Source organism: Falco cherrug, chromosome 2 (assembly GCF_023634085.1).
Source record: "Falco cherrug isolate bFalChe1 chromosome 2, bFalChe1.pri, whole genome shotgun sequence".
Classification (NCBI taxonomy): domain Eukaryota; kingdom Metazoa; phylum Chordata; class Aves; order Falconiformes; family Falconidae; genus Falco; species Falco cherrug.
The window spans coordinates 86,328,211-86,349,216 of NC_073698.1; the positions used below are offsets into that span (position 1 = coordinate 86,328,211).

The 21,006-nt window shown below is 36.5% G+C and overlaps 1 protein-coding gene across 16 annotated transcripts in view; it reads left to right on the forward strand.

The window, feature by feature from the left end:
- Positions 1-21,006, forward strand: part of DMD (dystrophin) — a 1,162,157-nt gene that overhangs the window by 1,027,632 nt on the left and 113,519 nt on the right. For all 16 annotated transcript variants that reach the window (XM_055701082.1, XM_055701084.1, XM_055701085.1 and 13 more), the window contains 2 exons: positions 7,071-7,149; positions 19,833-19,893. In XM_055701082.1, coding sequence (XP_055557057.1) covers positions 7,071-7,149; positions 19,833-19,893 — 140 coding nt within the window. The remainder of the gene's footprint in view (positions 1-7,070; positions 7,150-19,832; positions 19,894-21,006) is intronic.

The following is a 21,006-nucleotide window of genomic DNA, read 5'->3' on the forward strand; positions in this document are numbered from 1 at the left end:
CCCCCACCAGCATGTATGATGGCTTTTACAGGAATAGTGGAGGTGTCAAATGCTAGGTGTCTCTGACAGAATATCTTTTATCCAAAACAAAGCAAGTAAGTTTTTCTAAAACAACTGTTTCTTAAAGATGTTTGTTCTTAAGATTTCACAGGTTTTACAACTGTTTCAAACCCTTTAAATTTGAATGTTCTTGTTATTTAAACCATAAGACCTAACTTTCTTTCCTTAGGCACAGAGATACACAAACCCTGAAGTTCACTAATTTAGGATTATAAAACAGAAGCCTAAGAAGCAATGGGTGGTTATTCACAATAGACATATTAAGTCAAGGAGATTGTTCTTTTATTTACTGTTTTCTAAGGCTCTACGCCAGAATTTTAAGATGTTTCCTGAATTTTTATTAAATGTTACTGTCTTCTTTCACCTGAAGATTGAAAAAATCAGTCATGGTACAATCATAGAATCATCAAATGGTTTGGGTTGGAAAGGACCTTAATTAGTTGCAACCCCCCCTGCCATGGGCAGAGACACCTTCCACTAGGCTAGGTTGCTCAAAGTCCTACCCAACCTGGCCTTGAACACTTCCAGTATCCTACTAGATTTTAAGATTTCTTTTTGTCTGCTGAAATGAGAATTGCACGAGGATGCTCAGGTTTCAATTTGCTGAAGTATACAGTTCTACCATGATCGAGAAATCTTGGAATTTGAATGTAGTCTGTAACAGCTGCAAATGCATGCGAATAACATTACATTTATCTATTTTTTTCTTTCAAAAGGAAAATAAGCACACATCATGTTAATTTTTACACTCTTGAAATATTTCAGATTACAGAATTTTTCACCAGGAAACTAATTGTTCTTTGCTGTGCTTTCCATTCAAATCAAGAGTTAAACCTGAAGTTCAGCAGCTGAGAACACTGACTATCAATTGCCTTTTCCCCAGCTGTTCCTCATTAACAGCACAAAGTGTGCTTATTTAAATCCATTCTTATCTCCTAATATACAAGGAATAGTGACTGGCTAAATTCAGTAGCTATTAGAAGTACAGTGGATCAGATCTTCCTGTTTATTGATTTGTGAAGAACAGCCTCGTACTGCTTTGGCAGCTCTGTGTCAGTGAGAGAAAAGAAAGAAGCTTTTTCAGCTCTTGGGAGGAGAATTGCTAGGTAACATTAAAGAGGGCCTTGTAGAAGCCAGTTTCCTTTGATATGCAGTTAAATTGGATGTGATTGGAGTCAAGGTCAGGAAGCTGTGGAAATGCTATGAATATGGTTGGGGAATAAAAGGAGTGTTATTTTAATAAGTATTGTGTGTATGCATGCTTATTAATAGAGAAAGTTGCCCTCTGTTCATGAGAACACCCTTTGGTGAAGCAAATTTTGAAAAAGGAGATTGTTATTTTTGCTTCTGCACTAAATATAGTGGTTTAAATGAGACTCTTCTTCTCCTTTTTTACTTGCTATTTCCCCTCAGAATCCCAGGCATATTCAGCCATTCAACAACTGTATTAACTCCTAGATTTTGCTCTTTTTTTTTTTAAACTGGTGATCATACTTCTATTGTCTCATGTTAATAAGTGGTGAAAACTGCTACTCGCACACCTTCATACAATTTGCCTGTATTTGGGGCAGTATAATCATGTAATAAGTGTCTATATATTTTGCTGCATGTGCCATTAGATGCCCTTACAAAAAAGGATATTAATCTGACCTCAGAAGCGTTTATGCTGTTGCTGTTATTTCAAATGAATAGTAATTCACAGAAGTTAAGCTCGTATGTAAATGTGTAAGTTCACTGAGTGGGATAAGTGATATCTACCTGACCTCCTCACTCTTCTGTCAATGATCTTAACATAGAAAGTGATTTGGCAAAATAGAATTTAACAAAACCTATTCCTCCTTCCCTATTTGAAGTTGTGCTCTGTGTGGATCGAGAGATGTTCTAATATTTGCCTATATTTTGTATACTTTATTCAGAAGCAAGAACATCCAGAGAAATCTGGTGAGGAAAAGTTTCATTTTCCATTTAGGAAAAATAAGAAAATGTTTTTCTCTTCACTTTATGTTGGGATTCTAACACCTGGCTAGCATGTCAGTAGACCTAGAAATGGTGAATCAGGAAAAGGGAGAATTGAAATATTTTTTCCATTATAGTATTAATAACCCCCTATCAAGGTAGCACATGACACTATTAAGTCTTGTCAATGACAGCATGATTTGGCTTAGAAATAGGGGTAGCAGTAACTGCTGTTTGTTTTTATGAGCATCAAAGACAAAAAGGTCTTTTTTTTTTTTCCTAGAAAGAATAAAAGTCAACTTAGAAATGGCGGACATATATACAAATTGTGCAGGGCAAACACAGAAAGAAAAAAGCATTAATTAAGAGGTCCACCTAGAAATAAACCAGGATGAGCCCCAAGAGATGAAACTTGCAAAGATAAGTGATACGCAGTCATATAGACTGCTCATTTGCTAGTTTCGTGCTTTCAACTCCATTGCCTTGTCAGGTAATGTTGTCACTGTTGTCATATGTAGAATTGTTTTGGGTTTTGGGGTGAGTGTTTTTGTGGGGTGCTGTATGTGGTGTGCATTTGCACATTTATCATTCACATTGGCCAGGAAAGCCAAACACAGTTGCATATCAGATGAATCACTGCAAGAGGCACAATTTGAATATATCAAGAAGGGAGATACAAAAATAATAACATATTGGGTATGCTTTGTTCTTCATTTTTACAAAAGGGTGTGTCCAAACAAAGGACAGTGATAGAGAAGGTAATTAACTTCTAATTCAGGTGTGATTCTTGAGTGAGTTTAGAACCCCCAAAAGTCCCTTTATGAGTTGCCTCAATGGTAACAAGGGTGGTGGCATTCACATAGTCACCTGTGACATTCCTTGCTTGCCTGATGTTTTCTTGCTACACAGGATCACGTTATAAAAATGTTCTCAGTTAAAACCCAGCAAAATAATAATAATAAAAAAGATAATGTAGTAGTTGACCCAAGTCAAATCTTTCAAACCCTTATCCTGATTTCAGTGGAGCTGTTATAACAAGTGTTTTCAGGGTTGAACCCTTCAAACTATTCCTAACTACATGACATAGCTTTGCTTTTGTTATTGTCATAATTTGCTTAGCTGAACCTGATTATGTATTTGGTTGATATGCTACATCCAAATGATGGTAAACAAAACTTGTTTCATCAAATGTTTTCAAAGTCTTTAAAGGACAGGAACTTTAAATAACTTTTTTTTAGTTGTTCGTTTGTTTAGTAGAAGTGTTTGTTCCATGTCAATATCACTTTAAAACAATATAATATTTTTAATATTACCATCTTCACCTTCAAGTATAATGTTTATCACACTACTGTGGCTCTTTCACTTGTTATGACAGAAAGAAGATAAATGTTATGTACAGCAGTGGATTAAATAAATAATGGAAATGCATGTATCTTCAGTGAAGAAAAGCAATAGCTCAAGTATCCTGATTACAGAAAATCGTGATGCTTGTTTTAAATTAAAATCAGATACAAAAAGATTATGGTCTGTTAAAACCAAATTCTCATATCTTGATTCAGATAAAGCAATAGCTGACTTGTTAGAAAGCCACCTGTTGATATTTTAGTAACTTTACTTGTGAAGAAATACTGTAGAGACTTTTACCTAAAAGATACCCAAATCCAATCCGTAGTCCCATCTTGGATGTCATGTACTGGTAGTAGTACTTTTTTGAATGATTACTTTTTGCATACTAGTCTGGCTAAGCTCATACTAGTAGGAAGAGACTACTGAAGTCAGAAGACTTTTTTTCCTTTGGCTACTGAGACATGGTGGTGTGGTGTGGGCCGTTTGCAGAACTTCATTAATAGCATGTATGCTTTTTCTTCCATTTAAGGCAAGGAAAATGAACACTTGAATCGGATTGAAAATTTTCACACACAGCTCCATCATTTTGTTCTAAGGAAAACTGCACTTGGTTCAGAGCATAGCATACAAAAATGCATACGATACTGTTTGTGCTTACATTGGAGCAACCTACCTCAACTTGAAAGAAAACTAGACAAAATTAAAAATTTGGGAATTACCTGTGGCTTATTTTTGAAAATGAATACACAAAATATTTACATGCCAGTGAGAATTTTTTTCAAGGATTACAAATCAATTATGAAGGTGGATATGATTCTCCTTCTCCAGGTAGATAGGGTGTAAGCCACAAAGCCAAATCTGACTCTGATTTTATTGGATCAGAGACACATTCTTCTGTAATTTTAAGTAATCATTGTTTGGTCAGGTAGAGGTTTGGTTTTTTTTATTATTGTTTAGAATAATCCCAGTTATTGTGGGTTCAAATTCTGTGATCTTATCACTTACATCTTAGTAAAATTTGTAGAGACTGACTGCAATAATCTTCCTTGCTCTACCATCAACAGTGAGTTCATCTTTTGGCACCTAAAAGGTAATATGCCAGTACATCAATAAATTGTATTTCCTGACAGCCAAATGGAATAACTTTTTGTGTTCCTAGGTGATATTTCCTAGAGAATACTCAAGATTTCCCAATGTTTTATTCATCTCTGACAAAATCTAACTCTAGCAGAGGTATTTCCTGGCTCACATCCAAGGCTGTTCAGTTTGAAAGTTTACCCTAAAGTGTGTAAGACATTTTATTTTGCTGGATAAAAATCTGTTTAATAAATTTGTGTGGCTCAAAGCTCACCTGAATATTTTTAAGTGATTGAAGTTCTCAGCTTTAGCACACTTAAAGAAGCTGTATGGGCTGTGAGTTGGCAGTAGTCATACCTACTAGAGTTCCCATACTCTATTCTGACCACAAGCTGGCTGTTATCATTTTCCTATATTAAACATTACTCCCTGCTGTGTATTTGTAGAGCTTTCATTGTCTTTAGATATTCTGCATGCCAAAAAGTACTTTTTCAGTCCTAGCTGACTTACTGAAAATTAAGTACTAGTATAAAGGAGGAGCCTTATGTTTCTTTACTGACCAGTAATGATCAAATGACAACATACATATGTTGTGACTTTCATTTGAAGAGGATTTCAAAGAGTGTATATATAATTTGTTAACATTTTTTTCCAGTATTTTTGTTTAGTTTATGTAACTTTAAGACTATCTTCCTAGTCTTCATTGCAAGGCCATTTCTTGATTAAATATAATATCACATCAGTTTATTCTTCTATACTTAAGGTAATTATATTGATGACCAGAAGCAGCCCTATCATTGTTTTCTATGCACTTACAGACTTCCCTAGCTTATATCTATGCTGTGAATTAGGTGTGAACTCAAGCCCAAAGCCAGTCCCCAGTAGGAAGCATTGCTTTACGGAACATCTGTCTATGCAATTCACTTTAGCTTTAAATTGTCCTTTACCCAGCCGCCTTCTACCCACAGTTTCAGAAGTTATCCAGAGTTCAACCTCTTCCTAGGCTTAGTTTTGTCTAGCTGAGCAGTCGGCAAGATTAAACAGAATAAGCACAGGTCACAGGATGGAGCCAGCACGTGCCTCCCTTAAACCCACCAGTATAAATGTTGTCGTGTGAGCAATTCTGTATTCAAGAAAACAGTAGAAATAAGAACTGGACCTATGTGGTGATATGCTAGCAGATGAGCTGTGTGTGTGGGGAGGTGCTGGTTAATGGGCACTAACAAAAAAAAAATCACATTGATAGTGTCTGTATAGGAAGCCAGAAAAGAAAAGAAGGCATAGAAACAGAGGAAGCTGCAGGAAAAGCATCTGAAAAATGGCTTAAGGAAAGGGGGCTTCTTGGTCATAGTGTCAGTTTTGAAACTGTAAGCAAAGAAATCATGTCCTGATGTTAAATTTCTGTTGTGTTTAGAGAAACAAGATTTTGGGGGCTAGAGGTTATTTGGCGCACACACACAGTTATTTCAAAGAGCTAGTAAATTCTGTCATCATTTTTCCCTTCTAATTGAATCATGCCCAGTTATTATACAATTGCTCCTTCCTACCACCAACCAGCAAAATCCCTGAAAGTTTTAAAAGGTGGATTGCTTTTTTACTTGTGCAACCTATTTGTTTCCCTGTTATGTATGCCACAATTAGGACAGTAAAAACAGACCAATCATTTTTACCTTCTGCTTTGCCAGTGTTGATACAACACTTTTTCTTACAGGCAATATTTAAGTGAATGTGTTTTCTATCCATTATTTTAATTAACACATTTCTAAAATATTCTATAATTACTTTCAAACATTTTTTTCCTTGCTTTACCTGATCCTATTCTTAGGCCTAATTTAATTATCGTATCCTTGTAGCGTGTAGGCTATAAAGCTGCTGGTAGATGTCATTCATACACTATGGAATCTTACAGCAACCACTCCCCCTTGACTGCTTGCTTGATACTTAACTCTAATGGGATTTTCAAGGGTAAAGATAAAACCAATCTTACAACCAGCATCTGTGTTTTCATGCAGTAAAGCAACCCAATAAGACATTAGGAACAACATGTTCTTCAAAAGACTCTTCCAAGGAGAGGATCAAGAGACTAGGATTTGACTGTTTAAAAGAACAGAGAAATGTTTGTATCAGATGCTCTTTGGTTACTCTCATTTCAGCACTCGGCTAAAATATGGTTATGTCCACATTAAAATAGATTACTTTTCACATGCTGATTTATAATAGTATACTCTCAAAAAGTACTTTTGAGGTAGTTCTGTAAAAGTATTAACATAAAAGAACTTTTTCTGACAAATATTGGCAAGCAACAGTCATATTCTCATCAGGTACATAAAGTCAGGCCAATTTGCTATACCTTTTTTTCTCAGCCTTTTCATTTTCAACTTGTTCTAGCACCAGTTGGGGGGGGGTGGGGGTGGGGGAGCTTGGAAAAAAACACTAAACACCAAAACCCAAACCTCTTTTGACATACTTTCTTTTGGGTAAAACACATAAAAACTTAATTCAGCCCTGAGGAATAATGATTTTTCCAGGACCCTGCTTAATTTTAAACAGGATATTCTCTAATGAAAAAAGTATGACTATAATTGCTACTTGTTTAGAAGAGAGTAATTTTTTTTCTTCTCTCTTAACAGGTGGCCATTGATGAGCGCATCAGGCAACTGCATGAAGCTCACAGGGATTTTGGCCCAACTTCCCAGCATTTTCTTACCAGTGAGTAATTTCCCATTTTTCTGGCTCAGCTGGCATACACAGTTTGTAGCCATATGCCGGTTATCATTATGATGAATTTCTATTTTAGACTGTATTATAAAGTTATTCATTTTTTTCATTACTGGGAGTGGAAGTCTGTTATTAAATAAGTTTATATAGGTCGGAGTAAAATGAAAATATCTGCTAGTACCAAGTCTGTTTGTCCTGTCAATGCAAGGCTGGTCTTCATTGTCTGAATAGTCCCTTTTAGGACTAGCAAATTAAAATTATGTTAAAAATTGTAAGAGTTTCCAATTATTGAAATACAGAAAGGATGAAAAAATATTAAATTTGGCTTATCTGTTCAAAGAAATATTCAGCTCTAAAAAGGGGCAAAATCAGACCTGCAAGAAAAATATTTTGCAGGATTTTATCACTAAGCAGAGCAATGAGAGGATCAAAACATACTGGGAAAGTGGGCAGAAGGATGGCAGTTAAGTAAACTTATTACAATTCTGCATAAAATATAATTGCTAGTAATCCCACTCCACCTCCATACACACACTCTTTTATCAAGGATGTTTTGAAGTACACTGAAAGACAACTTGAAATACCTTCAAAGCTCCAAGTCAATGACTAAAGTGAAGCTTCTCTAAAGGCCATGCCTTTTCTATTGTACTTCAATTAAGGAAAGTAAACAGTAAAACTTTATTTAAGATATTATATCAGCAGAACAGAACACAGTCACAGGGTAATGGTCTCCTGCATGCAGAGGGACAAGCTATCCAGACATCACAAATAGATGTTACTGCACAGCAATGTTCACAGTGGGGTAGAGAACAAACTTTTCTTCAGCTGATACTGCATTGTAATTTTAATTGGTTGACCGTGTTTCCACTGAAAATCTCAATGAGAAATTGGAAATTTTCAGTGCGGTGAACTGCAAATTCAAAACCAGGGTCAATATTGTGCCATATAAGCATAATGTAGGCTCACAATGATTCAACCCTGCATCTTATTTTATGAAATTATTTTCCTGTGAAGAAATAAGCCTTATTTTTATAATTTCTACTACTTTTTCAAAATCATTTTAATTAACTCTTAATCATTGGGAGTAATTTGTCAGCTTAATATATATAACTGCAAATCAGACTCTTCAAGATTGAATGTGCAAGAGTTGTTATGGGTATATGACATGAATGCAATATGAAGATCTCACAGTTATAGCGGGTACTATTAAAGTATCGTTTCCACACACAGACTTGGTATAAATTAGCTGTCAATGACTGTTAGCAAAAGAACAGATAACAAAACCAAGCCACTGTGAAAGTCTTTCTGCATCCGTATCTTCAATATGAAAGCCTGTTTGTCTTCTGACACACAGTGTATTGCTGGTGAAAGAATAAATGTGAAGGGTAAATTAAGCAAGCCTGTATTGCAGTCTGGAAGAGACTAGAGTGACCCGAACGTTACTACACTGAGGAGCACACCATTGCTGGTGCTGAGTGCAGCCAAGCAACCTGGGGGACAGTTAGGTCCCAGACCCTTTCTGTCTTATTACTGATAAACTAGATCAATCTAAAAGCTGCTCAGAGTCATGATAGTCATCTCTTTTATCCCACCCACCATCAGTGAGACACCGAGACAACACGTTATTCTGTGGACTAACCGGGGCCAGCAAAGAATCAAAATCATTCTGGACACTTCTCAGCACTTGAGAATTGCTTTAGGAAAAAGAGCCAGGTGAAAATGTATGACTTTGGAAACAGCCAAATCACTGAGAAAAAAATGCACACGTATATTTGTTCTCTCTTTCTCGGGCATGTGTGCAAATACGTATTCTTATATGCGCATGCAGAAGTTAGGTGTTTGAAGCACTGAAAATATCTACAGAATCCTTCCCAAGCATAAGTGTTCAGTCACTGAAAAATGCCAGTGCATCTATCAGTCCCATTTTTCATAAGTATCAAATTCCAAAAGCATCAAGTTTCTCAGTATCATGTACTATTACTTCACCTGAAGAAAACATCATGCTTATACAGGTTTTTCATGTACCACATCTGCTGCAATGATGGAAGCACATCTGTTGGGGAGGTAGTGCTGTAGAAGAGAGTGCCAAAGTCTTTGTCATCTAGCACTAGTCTTGTTTCTGTATCTGTACTTTGGGGGATGAGCAAGTCAAACATAAGCATTGTCAAACAGAATTGGGCAGGTCAAATGGTTTGTGAACAATCTTTCAGTACATGGCAGAGTCCAAGCTGGATCAGTCTAGCTGTGGCAACAACAGTGAAAAGGTCAATCATGTTAATTCTGCTCTCTGGCTTTATTTTACAAGGCCAGTTCACAGACCATTTTTATCTAAGGAGCTGAGATACACATATCAATGCAAACTTTAATAAGTAAAGAAAATAAGCAATTTACTGGCTATTTTGTGCCTAATGTATATGCCAGTAACAATCAGTTCATCCTCTCAAACTCAGTATCAACTTTCCCTCTACCATACATGCTTGCTCACCTTAAGGAGTGAGTGATGGTCTTTAGCTCCAAACTGTTTATATACCGATATGCAAATTTGTCCTTTTAGAGGTGATCTACCTTTAAGTACTTCTGAAAAAAATGTGGGTACAGTAGTCAAGTTCACATTAAATCTGTCACTGAATTGCACTTCTGTCCTATCTGGAAGAAATAAACATGAGCTGCTAATCTGCAGTATTTTTTTTTTTTAATGTGTTTGTGGTCATTTATATACAGAAATCACAGCATCCTCTGTTTCTGCTTGGTTGGAATTGAAGCTGCATAGGGCTTTAAAAAGCTAGCACAAAAGCCACGGTGGAGTGATGCAGGGACCTCATACTTGTCATGCCCTGTGCAGGCAAAGAATCAAGTGGCAGTCCCTGTTTCTAAGCACTTGAAGTCTGTTGTAAGAGCTATTCTTACAGCTATTTCTGAGACAGATGGGAAGGGAGCTAGAGAGATAAGGAGTGCAAATTATAATAATAAAAAAAAAAGTCTCCTCCTCTGTAGCGTTTTCAAATTAGGGACCATTTTTCTCCATTGTCCTTTCATGCAGTTCAACCTTCTCTTTCCACTCGTTCTTCTGAATGACCAGGTGACAGTGTTTAGCTATACTGTGGCATAGGACAATTCAGACATCTCCTGGTTGAAAGTTTAAAAAGTAATGACAAAGGAACTAGTATGCACTTGTGTCTCTATAGCAAGGCTTTGGTCTTCCCTCAATTATAAAGGACTTTCAGCAAAACTGGCCCTTATTTTTCTGCTAGCACGTGAACTTGCCTCTCTCCAAGCCTCCTACATTTTTTTGCTGGGTGCTGTCACCTCTCTCACCCTTGATCTCCTGATCAGTCCTTCACGCTTCCCCAAACTAATCTCACTTTGACAGTCTCTGAAGAGTTCCAGCTCCTCCTCAGTTTATTCCTTGCCAAGGACAGAGGCTCCCAGCATTCACAGCAATAGTTGTTAAGATATAGCTGATAAATGTATTACATGTGCAAGACATTATATCATGAATCACTGGAGTGAGTTTGTTAGTTTTGAAGGTTTTGCTGTTTAATTAGAATGATCTGAATCAGGGTGTAAAAAAATAGAAAAAAAAAGTCTCTTTATTAAAAAGAAACTGTTATGAATTTAGCAAAGTAATTAAAAACAAACCCGTGATCCTTTCATGGATGATGGTGCTTAATTTGGAAACTATATGCAGTAACTAAGTGTGAAAAAGAGTACCTGCAAATTTCAAACATAATGCCAGTTCCAGAGTTGCCAGTGACTCCTCTAGAATAATGTTACTTTTCTGACTTCGCCTTTCATTCTCTCTCTCTCATGCTGAGTCTTACAAAGAATAGGATTCATTGTCTCTTTTGGAGGACCCACCGATATTTATCTTAAGTTATAACTTTTTTTTTTTTTAAGACACATCAAATGAGAGGTAGGATTTATGTCAGATTGTTATGAATATCATTTGCCAGCCTCCTATCAATCCTATTTTTAATGTGATGGTTCATTCACATGCATTACTTGTGATTGCTGAAAAATGGAAGGTATTGCATCTTTTAAAAGCATAAGCAAACCTTGTAATTTACTGTCCAGCTCCAGTATGAGCCATGTGTTAGTATGTATAGCATGTCAATGAAGTGACTACATGAAATAGTGCTCAGATATAACTGGCAATTACTTACAAGTGTGACTGGAAGACCCCAGGTGCTGCTTCTGATTCCCAAACTCAGAGAAACATGGACTTTCCTCAAGGTGAAGAACCTGGAAACACGAGGAACAGAAAGAACATTTAGGTTTGCAAGTCTAAAAGGTTGATTTACATCTAGTTAACATCTTGTGATTTGTATTTCCCAGACTACAAGCTTCTGCTATCTGGACACATCAGTACCGGACTCTTAAATCTGCATACCTAAATGTGTGCTAGGAACCGTAATTTAACTGGAGATACCTAACTATACCTTCAGAGTTTGGACTTCCAAGCAGGAACAGCACTGACCTCAACACGAAACGAGGCAGCCATAGCAACTTTCATTTAGAAACAGAAAGGTTACAAATACTGGAGCCAACAATTTGCTTTGCAAGCTAGCAATCAGAGCGCAGCTGCTGCATTTTATGTCAGACAACTGTTGCTTAAAAATAAAAAATATGATCACAAGAGTGGGCTATCCAACAAGCTCTCTCCTTCTCAGGATAAGCTAAGAGCTGTTCAGGTTCAGCTCTGTGGTTTTTTTCTACTTCTTTCTGTGCCTTCATTTTCTTACAGTTATTTAGGCCACTCTCTTGAGAAATTGGAGATGTGGGTCTGAATTCCTGCAAACTGGGAGAGAAGTCAAGTACTCACATCTCCCATGTTCTGGGTGAGTGCTTAGATTATTATGCAATGCAAAGATTAGGGAAGCTCTTTCTTGCACAGGCAGACATCTTTAAAAGGGCAAGTTCTGCTAATTAAGACTTCTAACTTTAAAAATGACAGGGCTCTAGGACTCTTTACCCATCCACCTGATAGATTATTTTCCAGTGCTAACTGCTATAACTTTCTCTCATATTTGTCACTGCACACATTATATTATATTGTCTTCCAGATGTCACTTTTGATGTGCAGACGTTGAAGACCATGTTCATTCATCCATGTATTTTGGATATATGCTTTAATATTTTTAGATATCACACTGAATATTTTGAATAGAAAATATTACCAGTTAGTAAGATTAAGGTAGAGGATAGGTGGTCACAAAAGAATCAGCCTAACTCTTTGAACTCACTGGAAACAAAGGGGTTTTATTATTGCATTTAAATATGGTCATATTAGCTAGAGAAGCTTGATTGCTAGAAAACTTATTTTTTCTACTTTTGTATAAATGCAAGATGACTGCATGTGCTCCTGAGAAAGGAAAAAAGAAAACTATGAAAGAATCACCAAAGAAAAGTTCACAGGTCTTGCCATCGTTATTATCATGGTGAATTTGTAGCAGCACTGGACACCAATTCAACCTTGATTTGTGTGGTGGGTGAATCACATTTAAAGTTAGGGGATGTAGAGGAATGAAGGCAGTGGGTTGATTAGCATTGATAACATGCAGCTGTGGCCTTGCCTCAGAGGCAGCGGGTTGATTGACATGGACGATGTGCAGCTGTAGCTGGTTCCTGCTAAGTGGTTAAATAGCCCTGAGGATTGTGGGAGGGGGGGGTTGGGTGGAGGAACAGCAGTGTAGTCTGGCCTCTGGAGGAAGGAGGTGCAGCATGGACAGTAGACTGACCAACGGTAAAGCCTTGTTGTAGCCTGCTAGTTTGTTTGTACTGCAACAGGGGGAAATGTCTTCAGTCCATATGTCTTCAGAATATTGTGATTTAGCTACAACTTTTGGTAGTGCTAGCCTTTGCCTGACTGCTAAAGGTTTTTAAGAGAGATAAAACATTGGCATATTTTGAGAGAATCTCTTTATTCTTGTTTTTGGAATAAATTAGTGGAATTAGTTTTACATTGAAAGTATGTCATCAGGTCATACAATCACTAGTCCTTCTTTTGTGGGTTTTAATTTTTCCATTATGTTGTTTCCTCACATTCTCTCTCTGTAAAACAATGTTTGATTCACAATGAAATAGGAGTTATGGAATTCTAGCTTTATACGTATGTTTCCCTCTTTCCTGCACTTTTGTGCTAAGTGACCCTTTCCACTATAATACACTGGAATACAAATTTCTGAGCAAAATTATAAACTTAGTTTTCAAATGAGGCTGTTCTCCCTCTCTCTTTACCTGGAAGCAAGCAATTTTTTCCTTATAATTAATATACCTTGGGTTTGTGTAAAAAGGTTTCCGATAAAATATCCCTCATAATGGTACTTAAAAATAATTTATTCTAAATCTTTTTGGCTTGTGTTCTTGGTTTTCATTTGTCACAAACTTAAAATTATGTATAGTATTTATTTTAAAGCAGAGGTTTCTTTGGGGGAGTAGTCAGGAAAGTTGCTGGGGGTGTTTTTGGTTGGGTTTTTTTTTTTTTTTAAACAGCCTGATTAATTTCTGTGTTTTATCCTTGGTTGATAGACAATCTTATATTTTGCAATGCTAAATAATTTGCAAGTAATCAACTATTATTTTTTACTCTTAAATATAAGACTGAAAAGATGAGTTGTTGTGTATTATACAATTGTCCACTGTCTGAATTTGTACGTTGCTAAGACAAAATCTTCCCCCCAGTATTTTGCAATCTTTTTGGAGTAACATTGAATCTATGAAGCCTAAATAAAACCTACTTCATTTTTACACTGCCACGTTTAACTCTGATGCACTTAACCATGTGCCCATATTGCCATAAGAGGTTCGTTGTGTTCAGTTTAGAAAATTCTTTTGTCCTCAAACTCCAGGACTGTGGTACAATAGGCATATTATATATGTGTGTGTATATATAAAAGAATGCTTCTGTTATGTTTTGCTATGTGAGACATGGAATATTTACCAAAGATTAATTTTTCTATTTATCTCATTCCATTGGCATAAAAATCACCACCAATTTGATTAGGTCATTTTCTGACCTCATTTGATGAGCCAGTTTTAGAGATTTCATTTTTAAGAGCATAAGAGTGCAGTAGAAGTTAGTAATGTGATGTACCTGTAACTTGGGATATGTGGATCAATACAGACTATATCACTTTGTTGTATTTCTTTATTAAACAAGTAGATGCTTGTATTTTTGCCATTCTACAGTAGTGGCATGACATTTAAGAAAATAAACATTAGATGGGTTTTATATTTTGTGTTACAAGTGGCATTTGGAAACTTCTGGAAACACTGTTCATGACTAAAGGTGTGCATTATTTAGGTTGTTTCATATTATGTTGACCATAGGCTGCAGGTGAGAAATTGTAGATTGGCTGGAATCTTTACAGCCAGACACACAGGATGAAAAGGTCTCTCTTACTACTTTTGTGAACTGACTGTTGTAATCGGCCTTGATCACATGCTGAACTTTTTAAAAGACTAATAATCCCTTCTTCAAATTGGTTAGAAGTGTTCTGGAAATGGTATATTTGGTAAATGTCTGCATGTGCACTACAGCAACAGATGGGGCTGCTAGCACTGCAGAGTAGTGTTTGCTTGGGTTTAAGAGCAGCAGAATCCAAGCTGATGAGATCTCTATCTCAAACGACTGCACATCCATCCATGTGTGCAGCATTGTGAGCTATGGCTTGGAGCGGAACAAACCGCATGCAGTGTAGTTCTTATGAAAGACAGGTTTTGATTGATGTTTCTGCCTTGTAGCTTCTAAACTGTGTAGCCAATGTATTCTGACATCAGTTTCTCAACAACACAGTGCAACCTTAGACTTCAGTGTTACACAATGTAATCTGATTGTTCTTCAGTCTCACCTAGTATAATAATAAATGTAATTTAGAAATTATCTATAAATCTGGGGGGGATAATATATTACATATGTATATGGACATTTGTTGCAAAGTATCTCAAAGAACTTAGATTATGCGAACACTTCTATTGTGCCACTGTCACACTGGCATACGTATTGGAGATGGCATCATGCCAGCGAATATCATGAACTCATTAAGGAGGGGAAACATTGCTTTAACATATTCTCTCAGGAAGAGAAGCATAAGCTCTTTATAGTCTGTGGAGAGCAATAGTTTCTCATTTATAATGTTCTCATTTGAAAATAATTGGAATAGTGCTCAATGCATCTTCTTTGAAAGGTTAAGGTACCTTACAGGGATGTGATCTTCTGATTCTTAGGGAATCAGTCTTTCCAGACACAGATTGTCTCATTTCATCCTCCCTGCTTGCCTTTATCTGAAGTCACCAACTCCATACCTTGCTGCAGTGAAAATAATTGGTATGAAAACAAACTTCATGTGAATAAATAATCAAAGTCCTAGCTTTATGTTTGCATAAAGATACTAATGATGATAATGCTAGGTACAACAATGTAAGCCATGCAGGTAGGGTTCCTAAGCTGAATCAGTGAATTATTAGCGTTATTACAATGTGAACATAATTAAGCACCTTGCTGAGTTACAGCTACTATGGCCACCAAGCAGGTAGTGCGGGTCTTGATTGTGAACAAAAAAAGGAACTCAGCTTTAGTTATCATGATGCTGAAATGCTTATATAATTTCTAAGAAAAAAATAATTGAGAAGATACATGCAACAGTATATGGTGTATGGGCACTGGGTGGTGCTACTTGGTGTTTTCCTAGTGTCCTAAATCTGTTTGCCAGTACTTCAAGCCCTAGTGACAAATCAAGAGTCAGAAGATTTTCTTTGTATTTACAACTGAAAATGTACACTCATGCTGTCATATAGGGACTAGAAATGTGTGCTGACTATGTAAGTAAGGACCACTGAGAGTAACTTTTAAATGTGGACATGCTAAATTTATTCTTTGAATAGCTGGAGGAGAAATAGTTTACTATTAGTAAACACACATGTATTTTTCATTATGTTTGTAGTGCTAAAGTGAGATATTTATAAGATTGTTTTCTGTAATATCAACACAGATAAAACTATACTGTCACCCTATTATTTCATTCAGATCCCTGCATGTATTTAAACATTACTGGAGTTCAGAGTGCCAGCATGCTACTGTTTCATTATATATTCTACAAACAAATAAGGGCCTAGGCTTACCGTCGAGAGCCACGTTCACTTAAGTTGAATAAGCAAAGCAAGTAACAGATGTTAGCACACCAACAGAAAGGAATAAAACTCCCAAATTAGGTAACCATTAAAATATATATCAATGCAAATAAAGTATAGGGAGATTTAAATTAATTCTTAAAATGCTCCATATTTTGTTGTAGTATTTCATATTAGTCAAAAGCATTACTAGTAGCTGGGTGTATGGTAATGGGTTCTTATGCTGTGCAAACTAGAACAATAAAACACTTTTGAATTACGCTTTGCAAACAGGAAACTGCTTCTCAGGTGCTGTAGCATGCAGGGCTACTAGTGCATCATATAAAAAAGCGAGAGTTTTAGATGGACTGCTAAAACGGTCTTAACCATCAATTAAATATATATGTCTGTTACCTGCACTAACTTTGTAATGGATAGTAAACCTGTACTGGTAACCAAAGATAAGAAACAGCTGTTCTCAGCCTCTGGGCTTTGCCAAAAATGGAATGATTATTCTCTTAGCATAGCTGTAAAAAGTACTGTGTGTTTTGTCAACTCATATTTATGCAAGGCTAGAATCATCCAGGAAACCAAAAATGTATTATAGACAGCTTCACAGCAATCTCTTGAAGGAACACTAAATCCAATTATGCAGAACATCACAGAATTGTTTGTTATTCCTACAGCACTTAGTTCTCATGAAAGCAAAGTATTTGTTCCTTTTCTAATGTATCAAGAACACTATCATAAGCAAGAATCTGAGATAAGTTATGACTGCAAAGCTCTTACTCAGATAAGTTCAGAAGCAACAGAAAAAATACACCTTCCAAAAAATATGCAGCTATCTATTCTGTGCTTAAGGTTTATTTTTAATTCAATACCTAAAAGTGGAAGAACTGTAGCTTTGTGCTGTTCCTGTTGGGAATATTAATGATACTGTGGGAGAGAAATATGTAAGAAGGTTGATTTTTAGTTAATACTGAAGGGTATTTTATTTCAATAATTATAACTTAGTATGATCCTCTTCAAATTAGTCCTCAGATAATAGCAATTCCCATGGTTAAGAAACTTTACCATTTTCACCAAGTAGGAATTTTAAGCCTATTTGATGGACCACCTATTAACGCACAGGTTAGTATTACTGAATAAAAACATGCACTATCAAAGGCTTGGTGATTTCTTTGTAAAATAAAATTGTAATCTATGTCTCACGCCTTGGTTTCAGTTTCCTATCCTCTTCTGGGTTATGGAGAATATTGGATCAGTCACCAAAACTACACTTACATCAGTTTACCTTCTCACCAGTAGAAAGAATAATTAAGCATCATGGTTAAAAGAGTTTTGTATGAACCTAAAGATAGGGTTAAAAGTAGAACATGTTCCCTTACTTTAAGGTAGTTAACATCAAAACATTACATGATATTCTATTTTAGATACTTTTTGCATTCCTATAAATTATATAACAAATTGTACCTTTACATCGACTGAGGCTATAGCAGTACACAGAAACAGAGAAGCTGCGTACATCTTACAGCTGCAGCTCATGCTACCAAAAAGAGCAGCTTAATGAACAGCAACCTTACCCTTCACAATTCTTCAGCTACATAGTCTATGAACACAGAACAAAATGGCAGTCCCTGTCCCAAGAAGGAGCGTTTGATCACATAGTATGTGTATATTTGAGTATTTGTATTTGAAAATGCACGCGGTTCTGCGTTCTTGTGCGTGCAGCTCGTGATGCAGACTTCAATCGCAGTGCCGCGTGCTATTTTTTAAGATCTAATGCTGTAATTGGAATTCTGTGTTTCTTGCACAGTTTGAGAGTTCACTGTTTTCATCGTTCGTACCTTTGAAATTTTGCCTTTGTTTTTTAAAGACTACAGAGCTGTGTAAGTAATAGGAAAGCAAAACAGGTTAGCTACAGAATGTTAGTAGGGGGCTGGAGACCTAACCGCAGGACCTACAGAGATGCTGTGGTAGGCTTTCCATAACTCCTTGGCCACCCGCAATCTAAAACAGGATTATCACATTCATATTTCTTGCAAACATATTCCTTCCTTTCCCTGGCTTTTCAGCCCTAAAATGTATATGGAACCCACTGTCCCACTCCCCAGCTTGTACCCTGTTCCCAGTTGCTTTTCCTTCTCCTTTTCAGACCATCTAGTATATTTCCAGCTTCCTCCACTGCTGCTATCTGATTTATCTCCCCTCTGTGGTGTCCCTAGCCTCCCTCCAGCCCTCCTTCACAATTCCTGTGTATGCAACTGTACCAAAACAGCGAGACTGCACTATACACCCATTTTTATAAGTTTCATGTCTTTCCTCCCAACTCTTGATGTCCACACTCCAGTACCTGGGTGGGAAAGGGGCAGTATATCCCACTCTGACTGACTTTTGTTAATCTGGTTAACAGCTCTAGTACAAAATACATGCAATGTGCATATTGGTCATTTTTATTTGTATGGATTGTGATTTGTTGACTTTGTTAAAATATCTGCAGCTTGGGAGTGGTGTTTTTAAGTGTCTATTTTGAACAAGAGAAGGAAAGAAAACACTCGGAGACAAATGGGCAAGCAGCTAATTACTAGTTCTCTTCGTAACAATTTTCCTCTGTGAACAGCAGAGGTCACTAAAAAGAAGGGTTACACGGGGTGAAGCAAACGGGATCCCCCCAAGCACTTTTCATCTATTTTTAATTACTATATTAAAAAAGAAAATTCTTGGTTCTACTGACTTTGACAGATAATCAGAAAGATAAGTTTTTTTATTAAGAGTTTGTTATGGCCTAAACTATAAGTTTATAAGCTGCTTCTAATAAAAAATAATTTACAATTGTTTTGCCAACAATTTTTATGAAAACTTTTTACAAAACATTTTCATTACATTGTAAGTTGATGTTGACATTTAACACTGTGATAGCCAAGTAATGGTACTTCCTCACTATTTCTTGTGATGGCACTGTCATTTTGTCCACTATTTGCTGTTATTGGAAGTCAATAAGACACAATAAGTAATTCGGAGAAAGAAAAATAAAATTGTTCTCCATTTAGAACAAGTCAACAAGAGTACTGAAAATACTTAGATGGTCCCTCAGTGTACCTTCACTCAACACAAAATGTAAACACACATGTAATTCTGTTCCTATAAGGATGGAAAGCACTGACCACACAAGGAAAGAAATTGAAGAAAACCCAGTCAACCGTATTCCTAGTAGGTACCCTATAAAATAAAATGCCAGAAAGATAGGTTATTTGCTCTGCTTTGTATTTGTTCTCTAAGCTTAGTAGTCAAGGAGGGGGGGTGGGGGTGGGTGTATTTATCTTTGCAGCTGGATGAGTTCAGTTTCTCTCAGATTAGGACAAAAATTTCAGAGCAGCAGCTTAATCCTTCCTGCCTTCATGGGCAACTGAGCAAACAGATGTGGCAGAGTGTAAAATTGTAATTCTAGAGATTAACGTTGTCTTTCCTGTTTGCTTTGAACTTGACCTCCATGTTTCTCTTCTAGGTATGTTTGTATGTATGAATGTATATGTACATTTATTTATTTGTTTGTTTGTTGTCAACAGCTTCTGTCCAAGGCCCCTGGGAGAGGGCAATCTCACCAAACAAAGTGCCGTATTATATCAAGTGAGTATAAATTGTAGTTCATTCCAGCTATTTACGTTTGTCAATTTAAAGGATAGTTAGTAATTTTCTTAGGTTATTGAGAACTGCTCCTATGGTGCCTATATGCAAAGAACAAAAAGCAGTGAAGTGTGCAATAAATTTCACAGAGGTGTGCTAGTTATTTAAAAACACAGTAGGATGCACGGATTTGTAAGTTGTTTGGTTTTATGCTACTGTAAATCATTTTCAAACTAAGTAAAGCTTTGGGGTATCTGGTTATAGTTTAATTTGTACCATTGCCCACTGGAAAGTATGTATAGCAGATTTTGTAAAACAAGAAAAAACCCAGCACATTCAGAATTGCAGTTGTGAATGTGATACACTGGGGTTTTAACCTAGCAAAGCACATACTTTATATTACTTATTTGTTTAGGGACAGTACTTGGTAAAGTTTGTAGCTGAGAAATGACAAGGGACAAATTATTCCCTATGGACTATTCTTTTAGAGTTTAGTTCCAAAATTAAGCTAGTTTGCTTGAAGAGATGTGTACGCATTACAAATAGGAAGAAAATTTTAAGAAATCAACAGTTTGGAAATATCTGCTTCTAGTGCCCTAAACAGTGCCACTACACAGCAAATAAGAAAGAAGTGTTAATACATTTTTCCTTCTCTTTTTAGTTCTTAATTTTCTGTGGTATATGCCTTGAACACATACTTGAACACACATACATAACTTCTGAAGGAAATAGGTGATGCAATACTTGCAATAAAGACTGTAGTGCAAGTAACTGAAACATGGGTGCTGTTTAATACACGTATTCACGTGGTTCTTCCCTGTATTCCCAAAAGACTTTGAAAACTCAACTAGTGTCACTGAAGCCATCTGGTTGCAGATAGCTTTCGCGGTGGCACTTCAGTTGCAATTTTCACAACAAGGTGAACTGCTACAGCAGCTTTAAAAAAAGAAAAAAAGTCTTACATGCAAAGAAAACCAAGCCTGTAGTGTGATTCTGAGCTACAGTTATACCTGGCTACGCTGGTTTACTGTTGCGTTAGATTTGTTACTTTTCCAACGTTTGTATTTTGCTATGAATAATGAGACAGTCACAAGGAAGCTGGAAAGCTCTATCAAG